Here is a 19,179-nt window from a genome sequence, read left to right as displayed (position 1 = left end):
TGATGATCATAGTGTAACGTTTCAACTTTACGTAATTTCGGTTTCACTCTTGACGGAAACCCGAGATTTCGGTCGAAATTTAAAACCTTAGTCCCGTCCATGTCTTATAGTCAAATGGAATCTAGGCTCAAATTTGACAACCAAACAACATCCGTCGTTCCATATTCCGGGAAATGCCCAGCAGTCTTCCACAGTTTTTGCAACCAAACAGAGCCCAAGTGTGCTTATATATAGTACTTGGTGGATAAACATAAAATGAAATCCAAGATAATTACGGAATGATACTGAGTGTGCTTATTTAGAGTACTTGGTGGATAAACATAGAATGAAATCCAAGATAATTATGTAATGATACTGTCCTAATCCAACTTAGTTACCTAATCTATCTACCTACCTCATCTAACCAACTTGCTTAATCTACCTACAAGATGATCCAACTGTGAGATCTCACATATTCTAACAGTTACTTAATGATCCAATTCTACTATCTATTCGAAAATCAAAGGGAGACAAAAGTAGTTCACAGTGACCCATGATCTCAATTCTACTATCTATTATGAGGAGACATCAATTCGGAATATTTTTTAAAGAGCTCTTGTTTACTCTGACCATGCTACAAACATATCGTACCCATGTCAGGGTACTAAAAATATAAATCTAATAATTAAAGAGTTTTTGTTTTTGGTTTTCGAATAGCATTTAAAGAGTTTTTTTGTTATTGATAAAGAAAGAGATTTCCATTAATCTTGATTTGTTTGATGGTCACTGTCAAACCCAAAGTGTGTTTATATAGAGTACTTAGGGGATAAACATGGAATGAAATCCAAGGTGATTTTGAGCCCAATAATAGGTTTGGGGCTCCTAATCGGTTGTCACAATTTGAAACAAATGGCCCTAAATCATTGAAAAGAAAAACTCCCCAAAAAATTTCCGTGAGAAATGTTTTTCTTACAAAATTACAGTGTTTGCGCATTGTTGCTCCTAAGGGAGGTTGCGACATGCCGACATAGTACTATAGAGTACTTGGTGGATAAACATAGATTTCCATCTACAGAGATTTCTAAAATCGGCTGTCTTTTGATCAAATATCAATGGCTCTGCCCTGGTTCAAGCGTACACATATTCTATAGCTTTAGAAAAATGCCTAGGATATTCACCAACTACAGAATAATAGTTGAAGAGGGGAGATAAAAGGAATATAGCTGAAAAAAGAGAGAGAATCCAAGTAACCAAGGGGCCCATCATGCAATTGAAAAAGGAAAGTGATGCATTGCTCCCTTTACTTTCCAAGGCGGTCCCCATTGGTGTATTTGTGACCATGGTTTTAAATTTCGACTGAAATCCGAAATTTCGGTGGAGACCGACACTGAAATGGACCAAAACCGAAACGGTCATTTATTTCGGGCCTTCATTTCACTATGCATGTTTTGATAAGGTCAGGCCCATCATTTTAGAACCATGCCATAGCAAGGGTGGGGCCCACCAATTTACATCTTATGGTTTGATATGTTAGGGCCCAAATCCCTACTTAAACCCATGCATACGGTGGGAACCATCATTTCACAATGCATGTTTTGATAAGGTGAGGCTCAAGAATATCCTAGAGCGGGCTGTTCAAAGTAAAAAGGGGGCGAATATATCATTTACATTGAAATAACATATCCTTAGTACAAAAACAGATGAACAAGATGAAAACCAAGAAGAAGAACATTCAAAAGAGCTTGTAATCAAAACCAATATAACGAGGACCAACAGTAGAAGGCTTTGGCATTGTAGAGACAAACGGGGTCACGGAACCAACCGATCGGACCCCTAAGTATGGCATTGGAGGCAGCGGCGAAGCCTCTACCAAGAGCTGGTCCACTCGCTTAGCCACATCCTTCCTTAGTTCCTCCATTGCACCTCTAAATAGTTCGAGGTTGCTCAACTCAAGATTCTCAATTGGTTTTTCCCACCACAATTCTTGACCTCCTCTAGCCTCCTTAACCATGTCTTCAAACTTTTCTTTCTTTTTCTCGCTTTCCAATTTGTCCATTAGCTCGGAATATTGGCGGTTCAATGGGCCAATATTCCCACGGTCGGCTATCTCCGACGGGCCCACAAATGAGGCAAAAGAGGCATTTCGGCCGGCAAGATATCGGTTGAGGACGGAGTCAACTGATGGGTGGCCAAAGGAGAAGGCCTTTCCGGCCGGGGAAAAGACGATAATTGCGATCTTTGCACCGCAGAGTGTGCAAAGCTCGCTCGCCTTTTTGAAGAGCCCGGCTCGGCGCTTCGAGAAGCAGACTTGCCGGGCGTCATAGTTCTCTATCTTCTTAATCTCTATCTTTTGGCGCCCCATGCTACGTTTTCTCACCATTGCCAAAACAAAGAATAGAAGAGAAGAAAAGAGAAGAAAAACAAAAATGGACTGAACTTGGAATGAGAAGAGTGGGAAGAGTGTGTGGAATTTATAAAGGGGTGGATGGGTTGCAAAGGTTGCTTCGAGTTGTCTGAATCTCCTTATTTTAGTGTAAAATCTATATTTGTTTCTATATATAAATCTACGTTTAGATAGAGTTACTAATTTAGGAAGATTGAGATCCAAGTCTTAAAGACGATGGGCTACATACATTTTTATGTTGGGCCCGATAAAATGAGTGGTTCGTATTAAGGCAGACCAGATGGACGGTTATGATCATCTTATAAAAGAAGATTTTTTTCATCGTGCTTATCTATGGCTTAGCTAACTTTATTAGAATGTTTAAAACGTGGTTGACCTCTGCTAATTGCAACCATCTTTCTATATTCTCTATTATATTAAATGACTGACAGTAATTTTTTTTTTCTTTGTTTAGATCCTTCCTTTTACTCCAAGTTTTGTTTTTTTAATTTCTGGTGGAATGTATAAGGCATTGTTTGGATTGCAAGGTGTTGATATTTGTCAAATCATATTGGATCATGACAAGATCTTACCTTTGATCTTGGAGGCAGATGAGGGAAGTTGGTTTAGATTAGGATGTGGTAGATTAGGGAAGTTGGTTTAGATTAGGATGATCTTATTATCTTTATCTTTCATGTTTATCTTCAAGTGCTTATTTAAGCACTAGCATTGTTGTTTGTAAAAATTGGAGATTAGTGAAAACCCATGTTAACCCGAGCACCCGACTTGGGCCTGAGCACAACCCTATCAATTCCATTCTCCATAGACAACTCAGATGGCAGCCTCTATATGTTCGTGTGAGTGGAAATCTTCACTATTAACATCATCAGCCATGTTTTCCTGTGTAGTGGTTTTGGTTTTTCCATGGAGGGATGTGTTCTGATTTCAAAAGAAAAAAAAAAAGAAGTCTTGGCATTTATGGGCTGTTGGCATGCTTATCCATTTATTATGGATTCCTGGCATGCTATGAATTCTCGGAATGCCCATTCTATTGTCCACCAGGAGAGAGAAAAGTAAAGACATTACCAAAAAAAAAAAAAAAAAAAAGAGAGAGGAAAAGAATGGAAAGGTGCTGGCTGCCGTGTAAAGAAGAGGAATATGAAATTTCAAACACTCCTCTTTATGTAATGCAACACCTCCTTTTGTCTTAATCCCCAATGCTCTACTTCCATTTCTCTCTTTTCTGCTTCGAGTTAAAGTCTCCTCATTTTCCTACTTGATATTGCATCCCCTCTCTTATGTCTTTAGGAAGACTATCCTGATTGTTAAGGACACCCCTTGCTCTCGTCCTAAATGAAATATTTTCCTCCAAAATTTGATGGTTGCACCCCTCTTTTTTTACACACTATCCAATTCCTTTTAAAAGGTTTATATGATCCTTGATGTTGCCAATAATTTTTGTCTTGTCCTTAAGCCGCTAGTTGGCTTTCGTTCTTCTTTTTCTTTGAAATCTTATTTTTTCAATTTATTTCAGTTGAGGTACCTCTGTTTGAGGTGCGTGCCTGAAATAACTACTCTGCTCAGTTGATGTGCTTCAGTCCCTTAAGGTAACTGCCTTGGGCCTTTGGAGTGCGTGCCTGAGAGAGTTTTCTTGCCCATTGGGTTCGTTCTCGCCAATTTTGGCATTGGTCCATGGTGACCCATTTCATGTAGGCTCGCCCAACAAGGCTTGAGTCTATTTTCGTTGCTCGTCTTACAAGCAGCTTCATTTCGACAACCGGAATCTATGGACAACGGCAGGAAGCATCAGTGCGTTAATGGACCTTCGTCATCAACTTTGTGTGCATTACACTAGAAGAATCGGCAATATTCCGCTTGAGCGTGTTGGGGTGTTTTTATTGTAAATGTTTGGGGATTTTTATTGTAATCAATTTGGGAATTTTCATTGTATGCAAACGTATATAGAGTTTCAATCTATATACGTTGAGGGGGCGTGTTGAGATTTGTCAAATCATATTTGATCAGGATAAGATCTGACCTTTGATCTTGGAGGCAAATGAGGGAAGTTGGTTTAGATTAGGATGTGGTAGATTAGGGAAGTTGGTTTAGATTAGGATGATCTTCTTATCTTTATCTTTCATGTTTATCTTCAAGTGCTTATTTAAGCGCTAGTCATTGTTATTTGTAAAAATTGGAGATTAGTGAAAACCCAAATTTAACACAGGGTTTAAAGCCTAGGAAAATTATTTCTAAAATTTCGTACTTTTTTACGAGAAGAAATATAACTTGGACCAAGCCCGTCCAAATTTTAATATATAAGGCCTTCAATTTATGATGATAAGTTGATAACCCTCCAAGTTAAAACATAGTCACATCATTTTCCTATAAATCATGGAATGGAAAAAAAATCCCTAGGAGATTTTTCCTTCATAAATGTTTTCCTTGTGAAATTACATGGTGTTTGCGCATTGCTGCATCAGAGGACAAACATCAAATCAGAATTTTCTTAAAAGAGCTCTTGTTATCTATATGACCATGGTCCGAACATATCGTACCCGTGTAAGCAAACTAAAAAGATAATCTAATATTTAAAGAGTTTTTGTTGTTGATAAAAAAAGAAATTTCTATTAATCTTGATTTCTTTGATAATTACAATCAAATCCAAAGTGTGCTTGTGCATAGTACTTAAGGGATAAACATAAAATGAAATCCGAGATAATTATGGAAGTTGCCTGATCAAACCTAGTTGCCTGGTCTATCTAGGCTACCTCATCTAACCAACTTGCTTGATCTACCACTAAGATGATCCAATGGTGGGATCTTATATATTCTAAGAGTTATTTAATGCTATTTAAATTCAAAGCATATCATCCAAAAGAATAGTAATGTCAGATGTGCGCAGACTGGGAGGTTCACCCATAGATGAACACCCCTCATGATCATTTGGAAGTCACCTGTGGAAGAGGAGGGAGGAGGAGATTTGTTGATTTCTCTTTAGAGGAGAAGGGAGATGATAGATTATTGTTCTATCAAAACTGATAGGGAAAGAGGAAATGGTGAGTTAATTCGAGTAAATTCGGGACTCCAATGATTTAATTCGAGGAAACTCGACCTCCAATGTGCTAACCGCACTAAATGTGATTATTCCTTGTTAAATATCTATACGGCATCTACGATATAAAGAAATTGGGGAATGTAAATTAGGAAACATAAATAAGGGTAGTAGGAAAAGAAAACTAACAAAACCTATTAAAATATGGAAATGACATAAATAAGGAAAGACAATCTAATAAGGAAAAGTGGTTCTAACATGAGAAGCCTAAAATGCCATGGATATTTAAAGAGACAAAGAGATAAGGTTTTGCTATAAAAAAATAGAGGAATGCTAGACTCAAAGGAGCCCTTGCAAAAAATCAGGGAAAGGGTGCCGGTCAAAACTCTTTTATGGCAGTTATGACCGTGATTTTCTGCGCATCCTAATTGGTCTTGACCAATGAGGACGCCCTTTCCCTGATTTTTTGCAAGGGCTCCTATGAGTCTAGCATTCCTCTAAAAATATATAGAAAAGTATTTTGCAACAAAAATAAAGTGTTACGAACCTGTTGTGAAATATCAATGACTGCTTGGGGTTGAGCCTCTAACTCAATGGTAAAGGCTTTGGCCTTTGACCTTGAGGTTGGAGGTTCGATCCCAGATTACCTACCTAAAAAAAAATGACTGTTTGGGGATCTGGACTTTGCATGCATGGACTCTCAAGGACTTTTTAGAGTCACGTGGACAATGAAATTGCATGTTAGTCATCAACCACTGCACGACTTCAAAGTCTCAGATGTTCAGTACTCATTTTTTTACTATTACCTCAGGGGTTTGTAGGTCCAATTAATGGATAAAAAATGCTAGTGTACATTCGTGCCCCCTAATAGATCAAGATATTAGTGTGCATTGTGGCCCTACTAATGGATCCAAGTACTAGTAGGACTGTGTGGGCCGCGCTGGTGGATCCAAATAAAGAAAGATTTGCAGGCTCATCCGCTCACTTAGTGGGTAAAAACGCAAATTCAACTTTTAAGTGGGGCCATCCTTTTAAAGCGCCTATTGGGAAGTGATATATTCAACTCTTTCTCTTACTTGGGACAGCTCCCTCTAGTGTATTTATGACTACCCTGTTACGCTGGAGGTGGCTGTCCTAAGTAACAAAAAGGGACGAATATATCATTTTCTCGTGTATTCTGATAAGGTGAGATGGAGCCTACCAGTTTGCACTTTATGTCTTGATTGATATGGCACATTAATTGCTACCCGAGCCCATGCATATGATGGGGCCCACGAGTGGACCCACTATCTTCACCATATCCTTGCATAGGGTGGGGGCCATCATTTCATACCATATTTTATAGTGTGGTCCCACCTACTCTGCTCAAACTCATGCATCAGATGGACCCACCATTTTACGTCATATTTTGATGGCGCGGGTGCCATGATCTCTACCCAATCTCCGCCCCCCCCCCCCCCCTCCCCCCCCCCCCCCCCGAAACAGACCTAGGGGTGCAACTCGGGCGGGCTCAACCCGACTGGTTCAACCTGGAAAAAGTTCGGGTTGGGTTGAGTTCGGGTTGAGGGCTTGGGCAACCCGACCCGAGTGAGCCCGGCATTTTTATTAATTTTTTTATTTTTTAAGCTTAAAATCTCGGGTTGAACTCGGGTCGGGTCGGGTCGGGTAGGCAAAAAGGGGCAAAAAGGGTTCCTCAATCGGGTCAGGTCGGATTGAACCTCGTCGGGCTGGAACTTGGGTCGGGTTCGGGTTGGCCTCAACCTGACCTAACCCGACCCGAGTTGCACCCCTACGCACACCCACAAATCCTCCCTCACCCCCAAATAAAAAATAATAATAAAAATAAATAAATAAAGTGCTTCCTTAATGGTAAACAATATGTAGAGCTATTTTGCATGCATTGACAAATTGTCTCCTAACAAAATGAGAACTGTTGAGCAAACTACAAGTTTCAGCTATAAAAAAATCCCTCATCATCTATCTTGGTTCGCCCCTTCCTGTGGGTAGCAAAAATATGTATATTTTCAGTTGTTGGTGGAAAAGTGAGACAAAAGGTTGAAGGGTGGAAAGGAAAGCTCCCCTCGGAGGGAGGAAAGTTGGTCCTTATAAACCATTTCTTGGAAGTGTCACAGTATTCATTTTATCTACTCCAATTCCTCCAAAGAAGGTGATCAAAAGCATCAACAACATCGATCGAATTTCTGATAAGGAGATTTGGAATCCGGCTCCAAAACACCTTGGGAGGCATGGAATCATATTTGTAAACCAAAAGAAGAGTGTTGTGGGCCTTCTGCATGACTTTTCGTATGAAGTCACTTCTCAAAGGAAACGGAAGGAACTCTCTTTGCAGTGAGTTTCTAACTACTACTTAAGGAAGCGGAAAGCATCTGAATTTGGTGGAAAACTGGAAACAAGCAATAGCAGTTCTGTTTATTTGAAGGAAATCATGGCTACCAGAAGGCTATATTGGTGGTGATTTTAAAAATAAAGAGTGTTTTTGAAAATGATTTTTGAAATAAAGATATTTTATACTGGGAAAATGGGTGTTTTGAAAGAGAAGAGAAAAGCTTATGGGAGACTAAAAGTTTAGTCCCATATTGGAAAGTGAGAAAAGTGTGGAGGGTTAATAAGTATTCATCCACTTCTCCCTCTTGTTTTACAATTCAAAATTTTGCAAATGGTAGACTGTTGCACTGTCCGCGCACACTCGGTGTGGGCAGTAGGCTGTAGAGAGCTAGTGGTGCTTTTTGGTACACATCACATGATGCATCTAAAATTTTGAGATTTGATCTTAGTAGTTGGATAAAAATCGGTGTATCATATGGTGATCTTAGGCGGATGGAATCGGGATCGTAGGATCATGCTTGGATGTGCTCCAATGACTAGTGCTCAATCGGGTGGCTTTGGAGCGTAGGATCACGTGTAATGGTTGGTGTTTTATTGGGTGCAATCTGGATCATCGGACGAAACCAATATGTTAGAGTGTATGCCCTTAAAGCCAGTCATTGTAGTATTGAAACCATTATAATTAATAAAGTATTTCCCCCAACTAGTTTGGGACAAAGGCTTAGTTGAGTTGAGTTGAGTTGAGTTTAGTAGATTTCATTTCATGACATTTATTGGGTATTACACAAGAATGTGTGATGTGCTTGTTTCCTTTTGACACACATTTTTCCTTAGGCAGCATCATAGGAATGGCCATGCCCGTTGATTAACAGATCCTAAGGTGCGAGGAGATATGATGTTCCAGGTCTCCAGAGACCTAGAACATTCATAGTTGGGGTTGAAGATGGACATCTCTTCCAGCACACAACCAGCATCAGACTTGCGTCCATACGTGCAATGGGGTGGCTTAACTCAGCCACTAGCGTAGTGGACCCTAAGTAGGTAGCATGGGTGCGTTGAATGGTTCAATCATTGAACAAGATCATTTCCATAATAGCCTCTGGACAAGGAAATGTGTAAGGCTATTCTGTCAATTGGGACCCTTTATATGTCCTTCAATCTGAGGGGTCATATTGATATGTGGGCACACCTTGTAGCTTTGGCCTATCTCACAATGTCTCGGTTTTGGGATTACTTACGATTAGTGTTTGGCTATAGGGTAACCCATGTGATCAATAGAGATACCCAACAAGGAATCCTCTACCTATTTTAGAGAGGAAGGTCATTTACAATTTCAATCTCAGCGTAGGCCTTTAAAATATGACTGGCCAGTTGATTTGATAAAATATGTATCAAAAGAGTTTTAGAAAGCATTTGTTGTGTTTCAAAAGGAATTTGCAATTGCATTTGCGGGCCCATGGGATGCTTAGTGTCCAACCCCCGTAAGACAAGCCCGGTAAATGAGGATTGGAAGAAGGGCATACACATTGGATGTGACTAGGGTTATTCGATGATCTAACAGTCATCTTCAGGGTAATGTCCTAGCGGGGACTGCCCGCCCAATGCAATCATAGTCTGACTATACTGTGTGAGGTTGCTGTGGGCCCATCTTGGTTTCTATAGGACTGGCCATCGTATCCCAGCATCGATCCAACTCATATCTCGTTTGACTTGTTACGATCCTTGGAGGACCGACCTCCCGGATTTATAGATGTCATGAACGGATTAGATTTATAGATGTCATAAGCATTGAGAGAATATCTCCCAATGCTTATCGACGGTTGGGTTTTGATTAAAGTAGTTAGTAGTTTTAGTCAGTAGGATTTGCTTTATTATAGTTGTAGATAAGCTAGGGAGTAGATTTATTCTATTGGACTTTATTTTCATTGGTTGAGCTAGTTACGCTATGGCAATCCTATATGACGTATTTTGTATTTAATGTAGAGAAGTGAACTGAAGAAGCATCTTTGGCATAATTAACAGTTAACACTTTGTGTTATCCGGAGGCTTGGGTTCCCTCGAAGTAACCCATATTCTTCTCTTTTTCTTATCTATCTCCACATTCATTTTTTGTAGGTCCTTCTGTTAGCTTTCCACTCTTTACAACTTTCTTCTTGTGGCGACAAAATAGGTAAATATACAAGGAACGTACCAAAGTGGTATCAAAGCTCAGGCATGGACCAACGTGTGGAGCGATTAGAGCAAGCTGTGGAGTCGCTTTCAAAAGGCCAGCAAGACATGATGAATCAGATGGTGGAGATGTTCGAAAAATTGAACACACGTGTGGAGCAAATCTATAGTCAATCTGTCAGGGAGACACGGGACACTTCTCATGTTCCTATTCGAATCAATGAAGGTCGGGTTAATGGCAATGGCGGCTCTCATCATGTTGGTTCCACCAACTCATACACACCCAAGTTTGTGAAGTTGGACTTTCCGCGCTTCACTTGTAGTGAAGATCCAACGAGTTGGTTATGTAGGGCGAACAGTTCTTCCAATTTCATGAGACCCCAGATGCAGAAAATGTATCGCTGGCTTCTTTCCACCTTGAGAGTGACGCCCAAGTATGGTACCAATTGCTGAAGCAAGAAATGAAGGTAGTTACTTGGGAAGAGGTCAAAGACGGACTCCATTCTCGATAGGGTCCAAGCCAATTCTTTGATTTCTTCGAAGAACTCACCAAATTGCAGCAAACTAGATTGGGACGGGAATATCAAACCCAGTTTGAGAAGTTACTTGCAAAGGTTGAACATCTTCACCAAGCTCGTCGGGTTAGTTGTTTTGTTAGTGGGTTGCGAGATTCTATTAAAATTGACGTGCAGGCTAATAAACTCATGACCTTATCTGCCGTGGTCAGACGCTTCCAGTTCGACAGATGACACCCGCTGAGTTGCTGGAGAGACGAGCACAAAGGCTGTGCTGAAGAAAATGGCACAATAGACCAAGACGAAGAAATTTTCGGAGTACGCCCTTGAGGACAAGGTCGAAATTTAGGGGGGAAGGAATGTTACGTGCGAGAGAATATCTCCCAATGCTTATCCACGGTTGGGTTTTGATTAAAGTAGTTAGCAGTTTTAGTTAGTAGGATTTGCTTTATTGTAGTTGTAGATAAGTTAAGGAGTAGATTTATTCTATTGGACTTTATTTAATGTAGAGAAGTGAATGGAAGAAGCATCTTTGGCGTAATTAACAGTTAATACTTTGTGTTATCCGGAGGCTTGGGTTCCCTCGAAGTAACCCATATTCTTCTCTTTTTCTTTTTCTTTTCTATCTCCACATACATTTTTTGTAGGTCCTTGTGTTAGCTTTCCACTCTCTACGGCTTCCTTCTTGTGGCGACAAAATAGGAAAATATACCAGGAACGTACCAATTTAGTGTATTAGATACTAGGAAGATTTACACCGTATGTATGGTGCATGCACTTTGCATATACGATGTATGTTTCTAATTAATTAATACGTTTAATTAATTACTTAAAGGAATAAATGGAAAGAATTAATTTGATCGGATATGGATTCTCTTTAATCTGATTGGTTTATTAAAAGCTTTCATCCTATTGGCTAATGGGTTATGTTTCGATTTATTGATAAGGGCAGACTGTGGCTTCCTTGAATGGAAGATTTACAGGGGACTGTATAGTTTTTGCCGGAAATAACCACTAAAATTTTTGAACAACTAAAGAATCAAATACAAGTATTGAAACACTAGAACACAAAAGATTTACGTGAAAAACCTTTCAACGAACAGGGAAAATTAACAGTAGAATCCAACGAAAATCTCCACTAATTAAAATGGGTATACAACAGCTTTCTTAAATTTAAGCCCAGAACATGAGAAAATACAAGAAATTATATAGGGATAACAAATCTCAGTATCTTACCGCAAAGGTGCATTCCGATCTTCAGGATAGAGAAATCAAATTCTCGCGAAGTCTCTGTGCATCGTAAAATCTTTAATAAGTGTGCCCATACACAAAACACAAAACCTGAAAGAATACACAACACCCTTGTTTCCTTATTTTTATTTCTCATCTCCCTCCTCTCTCTTTTTCAATTATTTTTTTCTCATTTCCACCGCACTGCACCCCCACAAACTCCCTCCATGTCAAACTCTCTTCTCTTACTCCATTAGTAAGAAGGACGACGCTGCATGCACATGCAGCACAAAAGTACAGTGGGTCTCACAGTTTTTGCGTGATCTAAACCGTTCATTTGATGAGGTCCAATATAGATAGGGCGTGCCCAAAAAATCTTCCCTGTAGGATCACTCTAACCCTATGATCCGTTGACGGATCGGAGGGTTAGGATGATCCTATGAGAAAAGATTTTTTGGGTACACCCTATCTATGTCAGGCCCATCAAATGAATGATTTTTATCACCCAAAAATGTTGGCTCCACTATATTTTGGGTTTTGTTGTGTCTACAGGTGCTTGCACGGGCGTCCACCATATAAATCCTCAATTAGGATACCTTTGTTTCCTATTATAATTAGGAATCACATATAAATCAAAGGGCTAGGATTTGATCACAACTTATTATGTTTTGGCCCATCAAATCGACGGTTTGGATCGTCTCTGTGGGCCGTACAGTATTTTCCTGAAATTACCGTACGATACGCGCTTACACCATATAAAAACTCGACCTCCGCCCACAATACGTGGGTTTATCAGATTTTAGTCTCAAAGCCCTCATATTTTCTTCCTCACCAGAGGCGCCAATCCAGGTAACTCTCTCTCTCTCTCTCTCTCTCTCTCTCTCTCTCACACTGTATGTTTTTTCCATGAAATTGTTGTTTTTTGTTCTCATTTTCGAAGGGAGGACTAAAATTAGGGCTTAAATGAGAGTTGTTTAAGTGGTTTGGAATGTTATCTTATTCAAGACCCAAAACCCTGAAAACAAAACCCTAAAATCAGCTAACGAAGACCATATGTTCGATGAAATGCTTCTCAGAAATACGGAAATACAGACTCTCTCATGCCTTCTCAACAAATTATCTGAACAAACTGATAAAATACTGTTCTATCAAAACAGAAAGTAGGGAAGAAGAAGATGATAAAAAAAAGAGGAGAATTGAGAAAACGGTGAGTTAATTCTAGGAAACTCTGGCCTCCAATGTGTTGCCAATAGTTAGCAAAACGCGATTTGGCAATAAAACGGGATGAGAAAAAAAATTAGAGTTTAATATAGTATTGGTTCAAAAACGTAGTTAAAAAAAAAAAAAAAACAGAAACACAAAAAAATGCACTTGAAATTTTGTCATTTAAGAAATATAATATAGTGCGGGTAAAGTTGGCCAAAAAAGTCGTTTAATACGTTTAAAAAAAGCGTTTGATAAGAATCCATTTTTTGTTAATCAAGAGAATGGTTGCAGAACACAACCAAAATATCTCTAGTTTTGTTTTTTTTTTTTCCGTCCATAATTATATAGGTAAGAAATAAACAAGGAATTACTTAATGGGTTTTCAGTCAGGGTGTATTTTAGTACTGACCCTTGTGCCTTTTCTTTTTTGCTTTTGGGGTTTTGATATTCTGTCACTCGATTTTCTGTAGAATTTTGATTGCATGTGGACTTGGGACACACATTTCCAATTCCTTTGAATGAATTTTATTCTGAATATTTTATAATTTTTTTTTTTCATTTTTCATTTTTTTTTCAATAAGTGCACCGTTGCGAGGCCATTGTTAATGGGGTTGGGGGATTAATTAATTTTTTATATCAAGCTCTTTCATACAAGGGAAAGGGCAAATTTATCATCTCCATTGTTATCAATTATATTTTCTTGGGTTATGTATTTAAATTCACTTTTTTTTTTCTGGAATTAAGGGAAATGTTTGGAATGCAAGAAACATTTCTAACGAAAAAAATTTCCCAAGAAATTTTTTTATTTCTAGAATTGAGGGAAATGATGTGATTATGGTTAGTTTAGAGGAATATTATCTTAAATTGAATGCCCCTCTAAGTAAAAATTGAATAGGTTTGGTTCAAGTTATCTTTTTTGTCTGCTAAAACAGTAGGAAAATTTAGAAATATTTTCCCTTTCCAATCATTTCCAGAAAATTCATGCAATCCAAACTGGGCCTTAGATTAGAATTCTTATAAGTTTACATAGTATTTTTGCATTCCCATTATCATGAATATTCAATTATTTACTTGTTTATTTTGATGAATTTTCACGAATAATTCTATATTTCTCTCATTGCAGATTTGGATGTAACCATTGTGAAGAAAATGCCGGACGATAGTTATCTCGAAACATGGGTCTCAGACAAATTGATGTCACTCCTGGGTTATTCTCAGTCTGCCATCGTAAAATATGTCATCGCATTTTGTATGTTCTAAAATATATCTTACCCATCGTAATGAAATGCTAAAACTTTCATTATTGGATCACATGTTTTCTTTTTTTCTTTTTGAAAATGTGTATCACATGATGAAATGCTTATTGTAAAGATGCCATTGCTTTGCAGCTAAGAAATCATCTTCACCTGCTGATGTCATGGGCCAGCTTGTAGAATATGGATGTTCTTCGTCAGCGGAAACTCGTGCATTTTCTGAAGAGATTTTTGCTAGAGTTCCACATAAAACATCTGGCTTAAATGTAAGTTTGGCTGAAAATAAACAAAATTCACCTCATCACACTATGAGACTGATAATCTTCATTATTTTCCTTTTCTTTTACCTTAAGAGCGAGATATTTGGGTTTCATTTATCCCACTTAAAGGCCTTAGTAACCTTTGATATACAGTTCATATAAAGAGATTAATTATAAATAGTACTTTAATATACAACTCATATAAAGAGGTTAGTTATAAATGAATTAGCATGGACTTCTCCTCTACCTGTCAAGGGGAAACAAGAATACATAATAAAAGTAGTATTTTCTCTCAACACACTACAATGAAGGATGTAGAAACAGTAAAATATCAAAAAAGTACAACCACCTTGCCTTAATCCTTCCCCTCAAGTTAGGAAAGAAGCTTGTTGAACGCTTAATTTGCCCTGAAAGGCCATAATGTAGCATGAAGGTCCTTCGGAGCCTTGGTACTATGTTGCATCAGTACGGGTACGAGTGTCAGAATCCGACACGGATATCAGAGTGCCCGATTCGACAAACCTTAAAAAGAAGGATTCGCAAATTCGCTACAATATTTAAATCAATTCTCAAGTTATAATTTTTGACATAATAATAGGGCAATGATAAATTCGCACCCGCTGGAGTACGCATACGCACCCCTTATAATGTGATTTGACGTCAAAAAGCGTTAAAGTTGAGCACTGTTCATGTCAAATCATGGTATAAGGGGTGCGTTTGCGTACAGCAGGGGGTGCGAATTTATCATTGCCCTAATAATATGGTTATAATAATTGGTATATTAGAAATAGTATGTTTCAATGTAAACAAATAGTATATTAAAAAACAAATAGTATATTAAATATTTTAATCGGGTAAGTAAATTTTATTTCTATGCAAACAACTGACTATTTCGATGGATAAAACTCAAAATATGTGGCATTTGTAAAGTATGGTAGACAATATTCAGAAAAAAACTGATAAAAGAGACCTAGAAGTGTTGTAGAGAATGCCGAAGTGTTGGAATCTGACATGTGTCCAACACGGGTACATCGCCCATTCAGAATAATCCATGTAACATGGCCTCAGTGCAAATGTTGATTCGCTGTTCAAGAATGATATTGCTTTTCCCTCGGCTCACCTTTTTCTTGAACAAAGTGAGCCAATTTTAATGTATTTTGTGCTGGAATGAAAAACAAGATTGGCATCCATCCATGTTGCAGTCAGATAATCACAAAATAGAGTTATTGGATGTGGAAGAAAGAGACCAATCATCGTAATAACAGGAGGATGATTGAAGAGATCATGTTAAGAATGCCCTTTATATAATGGAGGATTCTCTTTACAGTAGAGATGCGAGGTGATTTTGGGTAATGCATGAATTGACAAATAGAGCATAGTGATTGGAGTGAACCATCAAGTCTGTAATGTGATTAGGGTTAGAGATGTATACCATCATTGTTTCCAATTCTATAATATGTCAAAGGGGCATGCCGATGGGTTTGCACTCAAACATGTCGCCATGAGAAAGAAGTCCATACTTTTTTGAGCATGTAACATCCGAGTATCAACGTAAGTAGAGATCATAGTATCAACATAAAAACATATATAAGAAGGATAGCCATTCCATGAGATGAACAATATTAATCATGGAGGGATCGGCATTACTGCAAATAAAACCAACACAAAAGAGTGGAAGTGAATTTATCACACTAATCACATTTACTTGTTTTATGCCTTAATTTCTATGAGCATCTTATAAACCTGACCATGTTTCATTGGATTCTCCAAATCTTAATGTTGCTACATGTAGAGAATGACCAGGTTTTGAGGGATTCCCCAGACCATGACATTGCGACATTAGATACCTTTTCAGGCTTTCATGAAGTTCATCATGAAGGAAGGTATTTCTAATGTCAAGTCAAATGGGCCAGTTAGACAACGCAACATGTGAAAGAATGATTCACACTATTGCTATTTTGACAATTGGGCCTAAAAGTTTCATTGGCTTGGGAGGTCACTTTGGACTAGACAAGACTATGATATGGTTACTAGCAAATATTATTGGCCCAATCTTCGATGAGATGTTGCACATATAATGGATGTGTGTCTAATATGCCATGTTACAAAGGGACAACCTAACGGGGTTGGGTACACCATCGCAGGTACCTAAATACCATGGGAAGACATTAGCATGGATTTTGTGTTGGGTTTGTTGCGAACCAATGAGGTATGGAGTATGGACTCTATCCTAGATGAAACACTATATTGCTCGTAAGTGAACTCTAGATGCAACCATTGTGGCAAATCTACATAGAGGTTGTGCATCTACATGGAGTTCCAAAAATTATTACTTCTCATTGTGAAACTCAATGATTCTCCCACACTTTTGGAGGACTTTTTGTATTCGATTTGGAACTTGACTTCAATATAGTAATGCCTACCATCCACAAACAGACAACCAAGCAGAGTTGGTGAATCAGAGTTTGGGGAGTCTTTTAAGAAGCCTTGTTAATGGGAACCAAAGCAATGGAACACTGTTCTACCACAAGGATGAATTCACATACAGTATCCAAGAGGCCACACTATTGGAAAATGCCCGTTTGAGATTGTCAATGGAAGGTAGTCAAGTCATTATTATGACTTGATTCCTTTCCCGCCCTAATTCTGAAATTGCAAGTTGGCAAGCAGAAGAAATAAGTGAATGCACGAAAGAGTTGCATGAGGAAGTCCGAGACAAGATTAAAGACATAAATGCAACATATAGGGCCAAAGTGGATGTTCATAGTTGTCGACAAGTATTTGAAGTGGGCAACATGTTATGATGAAGGTTAGAAATCCTCCAAGAACTCATCGTAAGTTGAGAAGATTGCCACATTAAAACATATAGATTATAATTTAGCCAGTCACTTTGAATTTATTGCTTGCACACATGTCGTGTTGCGTCGACACTCCTTTCGACACTTGTAAATGTACACTGCTAGAAGTATCGGGCTTATTGTGGGCATGTCGACACGTTCTTGTACGGTGTCAAGTGTGACATTCTATTTTATTATTGAAAAGTTGTATACCTTATCTTTTATTATTAAAATTTATTTTATTATTTTTAATAGCATTTTATTATTTTATTATTACCCATAAAAAAATTTTTATTTTATTATAGACTCTTCTTTAACTAATATTTGTCATTATCTTCATTGTTCCATCCCTTAAATCTAAAACCCTTAACAAATTCTTATGCCGATATTATATCCATTATATCCTATTGGTCTCTCTTTCTCACTCCATATTGGATACTAAAGAGAATTAGATTTGATTGTTGAATGTGCTGATATTTGATTATCTCAAGTTTGTTTTAAATTGTAATTTCTTAATTCTAAGATTTATTAGTTTGTTGAATTAATAACGTATTTATATTGTTGCAAATTTTGATAGTTATGAATAATTTTATATGTATGTACGTGTATGAATGTGTCCCCGTTTCTAGAATTTTATGGGTTTCCGTGTCAGACATCTCATATCCATGTCGACACTGAACACATGAATTGTATCCATAAATCATAGCCTGCAAGGTGTTGGAGTGGGTCAATGATAGTACTTAAAAGATCGAGCTCGTATCCATAAATCATAGCCTGCAAGGTGTTGGAGTGGGTCAATGATAGTACTTAAAAGATCGAGCTATCGAGTACTTGCATATTGACGACACCTTTAATGTAAATGACCTCTTTCTTTATCAAGATACAATAAGGGAAGAAAATACCTGTGGAATCCTTGAGAAATGCATTGTTGACAATAATGACATAAAGGAGGCTGAATTTTTACTGGAATGGGATGAAATTCAGCAAAGGTAGGGATTTCAATGGGAGACTTACAGGGATTTCATGGAAGACGTTGGAGGTTTTGAAGCCTTGAACTTTTAGATGTATTATTCCCAAGGAGGGACTAATGCAAATGCAGTCTCCTACGTGTCAACAAAATCAGAGATTGAGAATAGAGATCAAAGTAAGAAGAAACAAGGGGTTGATTTGTGTGTGCAGTCTCAAAATCTTTCCTAACTTCAGATTATTACTGTGGTCCCACATTGGATCATATGAGTTGAAACATGCGGTGGGGATCATCATCATGTCAACTACCTATTGTTCAAATTTGGTGTGAAATGGCTCATGTTTGCTATGATTTAGTGGCTGAAAGGGGATTGGTTGTTAATTACTGCAAATAAGGACAAATAGCCTTTAAATAGCTTATGGGTTGGAACTTACAAGTGATTTTACTTTATTTATTTGCATATAAAGAGGCATCATTCAAAAAAAAAAAAAAAATTGCATAGAAAGAGGGGGTCATCAAACCTAGGGCTTTCTTATATAAGATAAAGAAAATGTGACTTTCTTGGCTATCGTATTCTTTTATATTTACATAGTTAATGTTTTCTCTTCGTGTTCAATTTGGTTGTCTTCTATCTTCTTGATCCATTGTTTGCTTTATTTTTTCTTCTTCTTTGATACTATTTTTCATCATATAGTGGGGAAGAACACCAAGCTCAGTATAGAGGATATTAGATATGTTTATGATAAAGATTTATGCTGGTTGTTGCTGTGTCTGATTGCGACTTTATTATTGTTGATGACTTTAAATTTCTCTTAGTAGCAGTTGTAATGTGTGCATTTTAAGTGCTCATTTACTTGCCTTTATACATATACAATTTTATATATGTCTGAGTTTTACAATTTTAAAATATAAATGCAGAGTTTCGTAACTTTTGACTAATGTTGTTAGTTTCTTGTGTTTGACATTTTGTGTGAGTAGAAAC

The 19,179-nt window shown here is 37.8% G+C and overlaps 1 protein-coding gene and 1 pseudogene across 1 annotated transcript in view; one reads left to right on the top strand and one right to left on the bottom strand.

The window, feature by feature from the left end:
* Positions 1 to 1,711: 1,711 nt before the first annotated feature.
* LOC143891958 (agamous-like MADS-box protein AGL61 pseudogene) lies at positions 1,712 to 2,341 on the bottom strand (annotated as a pseudogene).
* A 10,023-nt stretch (positions 2,342 to 12,364) lies between these two features.
* The window catches only part of LOC143846760 (pre-mRNA-splicing factor ATP-dependent RNA helicase DEAH1-like), a 29,537-nt gene continuing 22,722 nt past the window's right edge, over positions 12,365 to 19,179 (top strand). Inside the window, exons 1-3 of the mRNA XM_077355313.1 lie at positions 12,365 to 12,523; positions 14,004 to 14,129; positions 14,269 to 14,399. Coding sequence (XP_077211428.1) covers positions 14,030 to 14,129; positions 14,269 to 14,399 — 231 coding nt within the window. The 5' untranslated portion in view covers positions 12,365 to 12,523; positions 14,004 to 14,029. The remainder of the gene's footprint in view (positions 12,524 to 14,003; positions 14,130 to 14,268; positions 14,400 to 19,179) is intronic.

The sequence above is a fragment of the Tasmannia lanceolata genome, unplaced genomic scaffold (genome assembly GCF_043159265.1).
Source record: "Tasmannia lanceolata isolate RefF3 unplaced genomic scaffold, GAP_Taslan_0.1 ptg000015l, whole genome shotgun sequence".
Classification (NCBI taxonomy): domain Eukaryota; kingdom Viridiplantae; phylum Streptophyta; class Magnoliopsida; order Canellales; family Winteraceae; genus Tasmannia; species Tasmannia lanceolata.
Note: the sequence above shows the minus strand (reverse complement) of the source record. Positions and strands in the feature narration are given on the sequence as shown.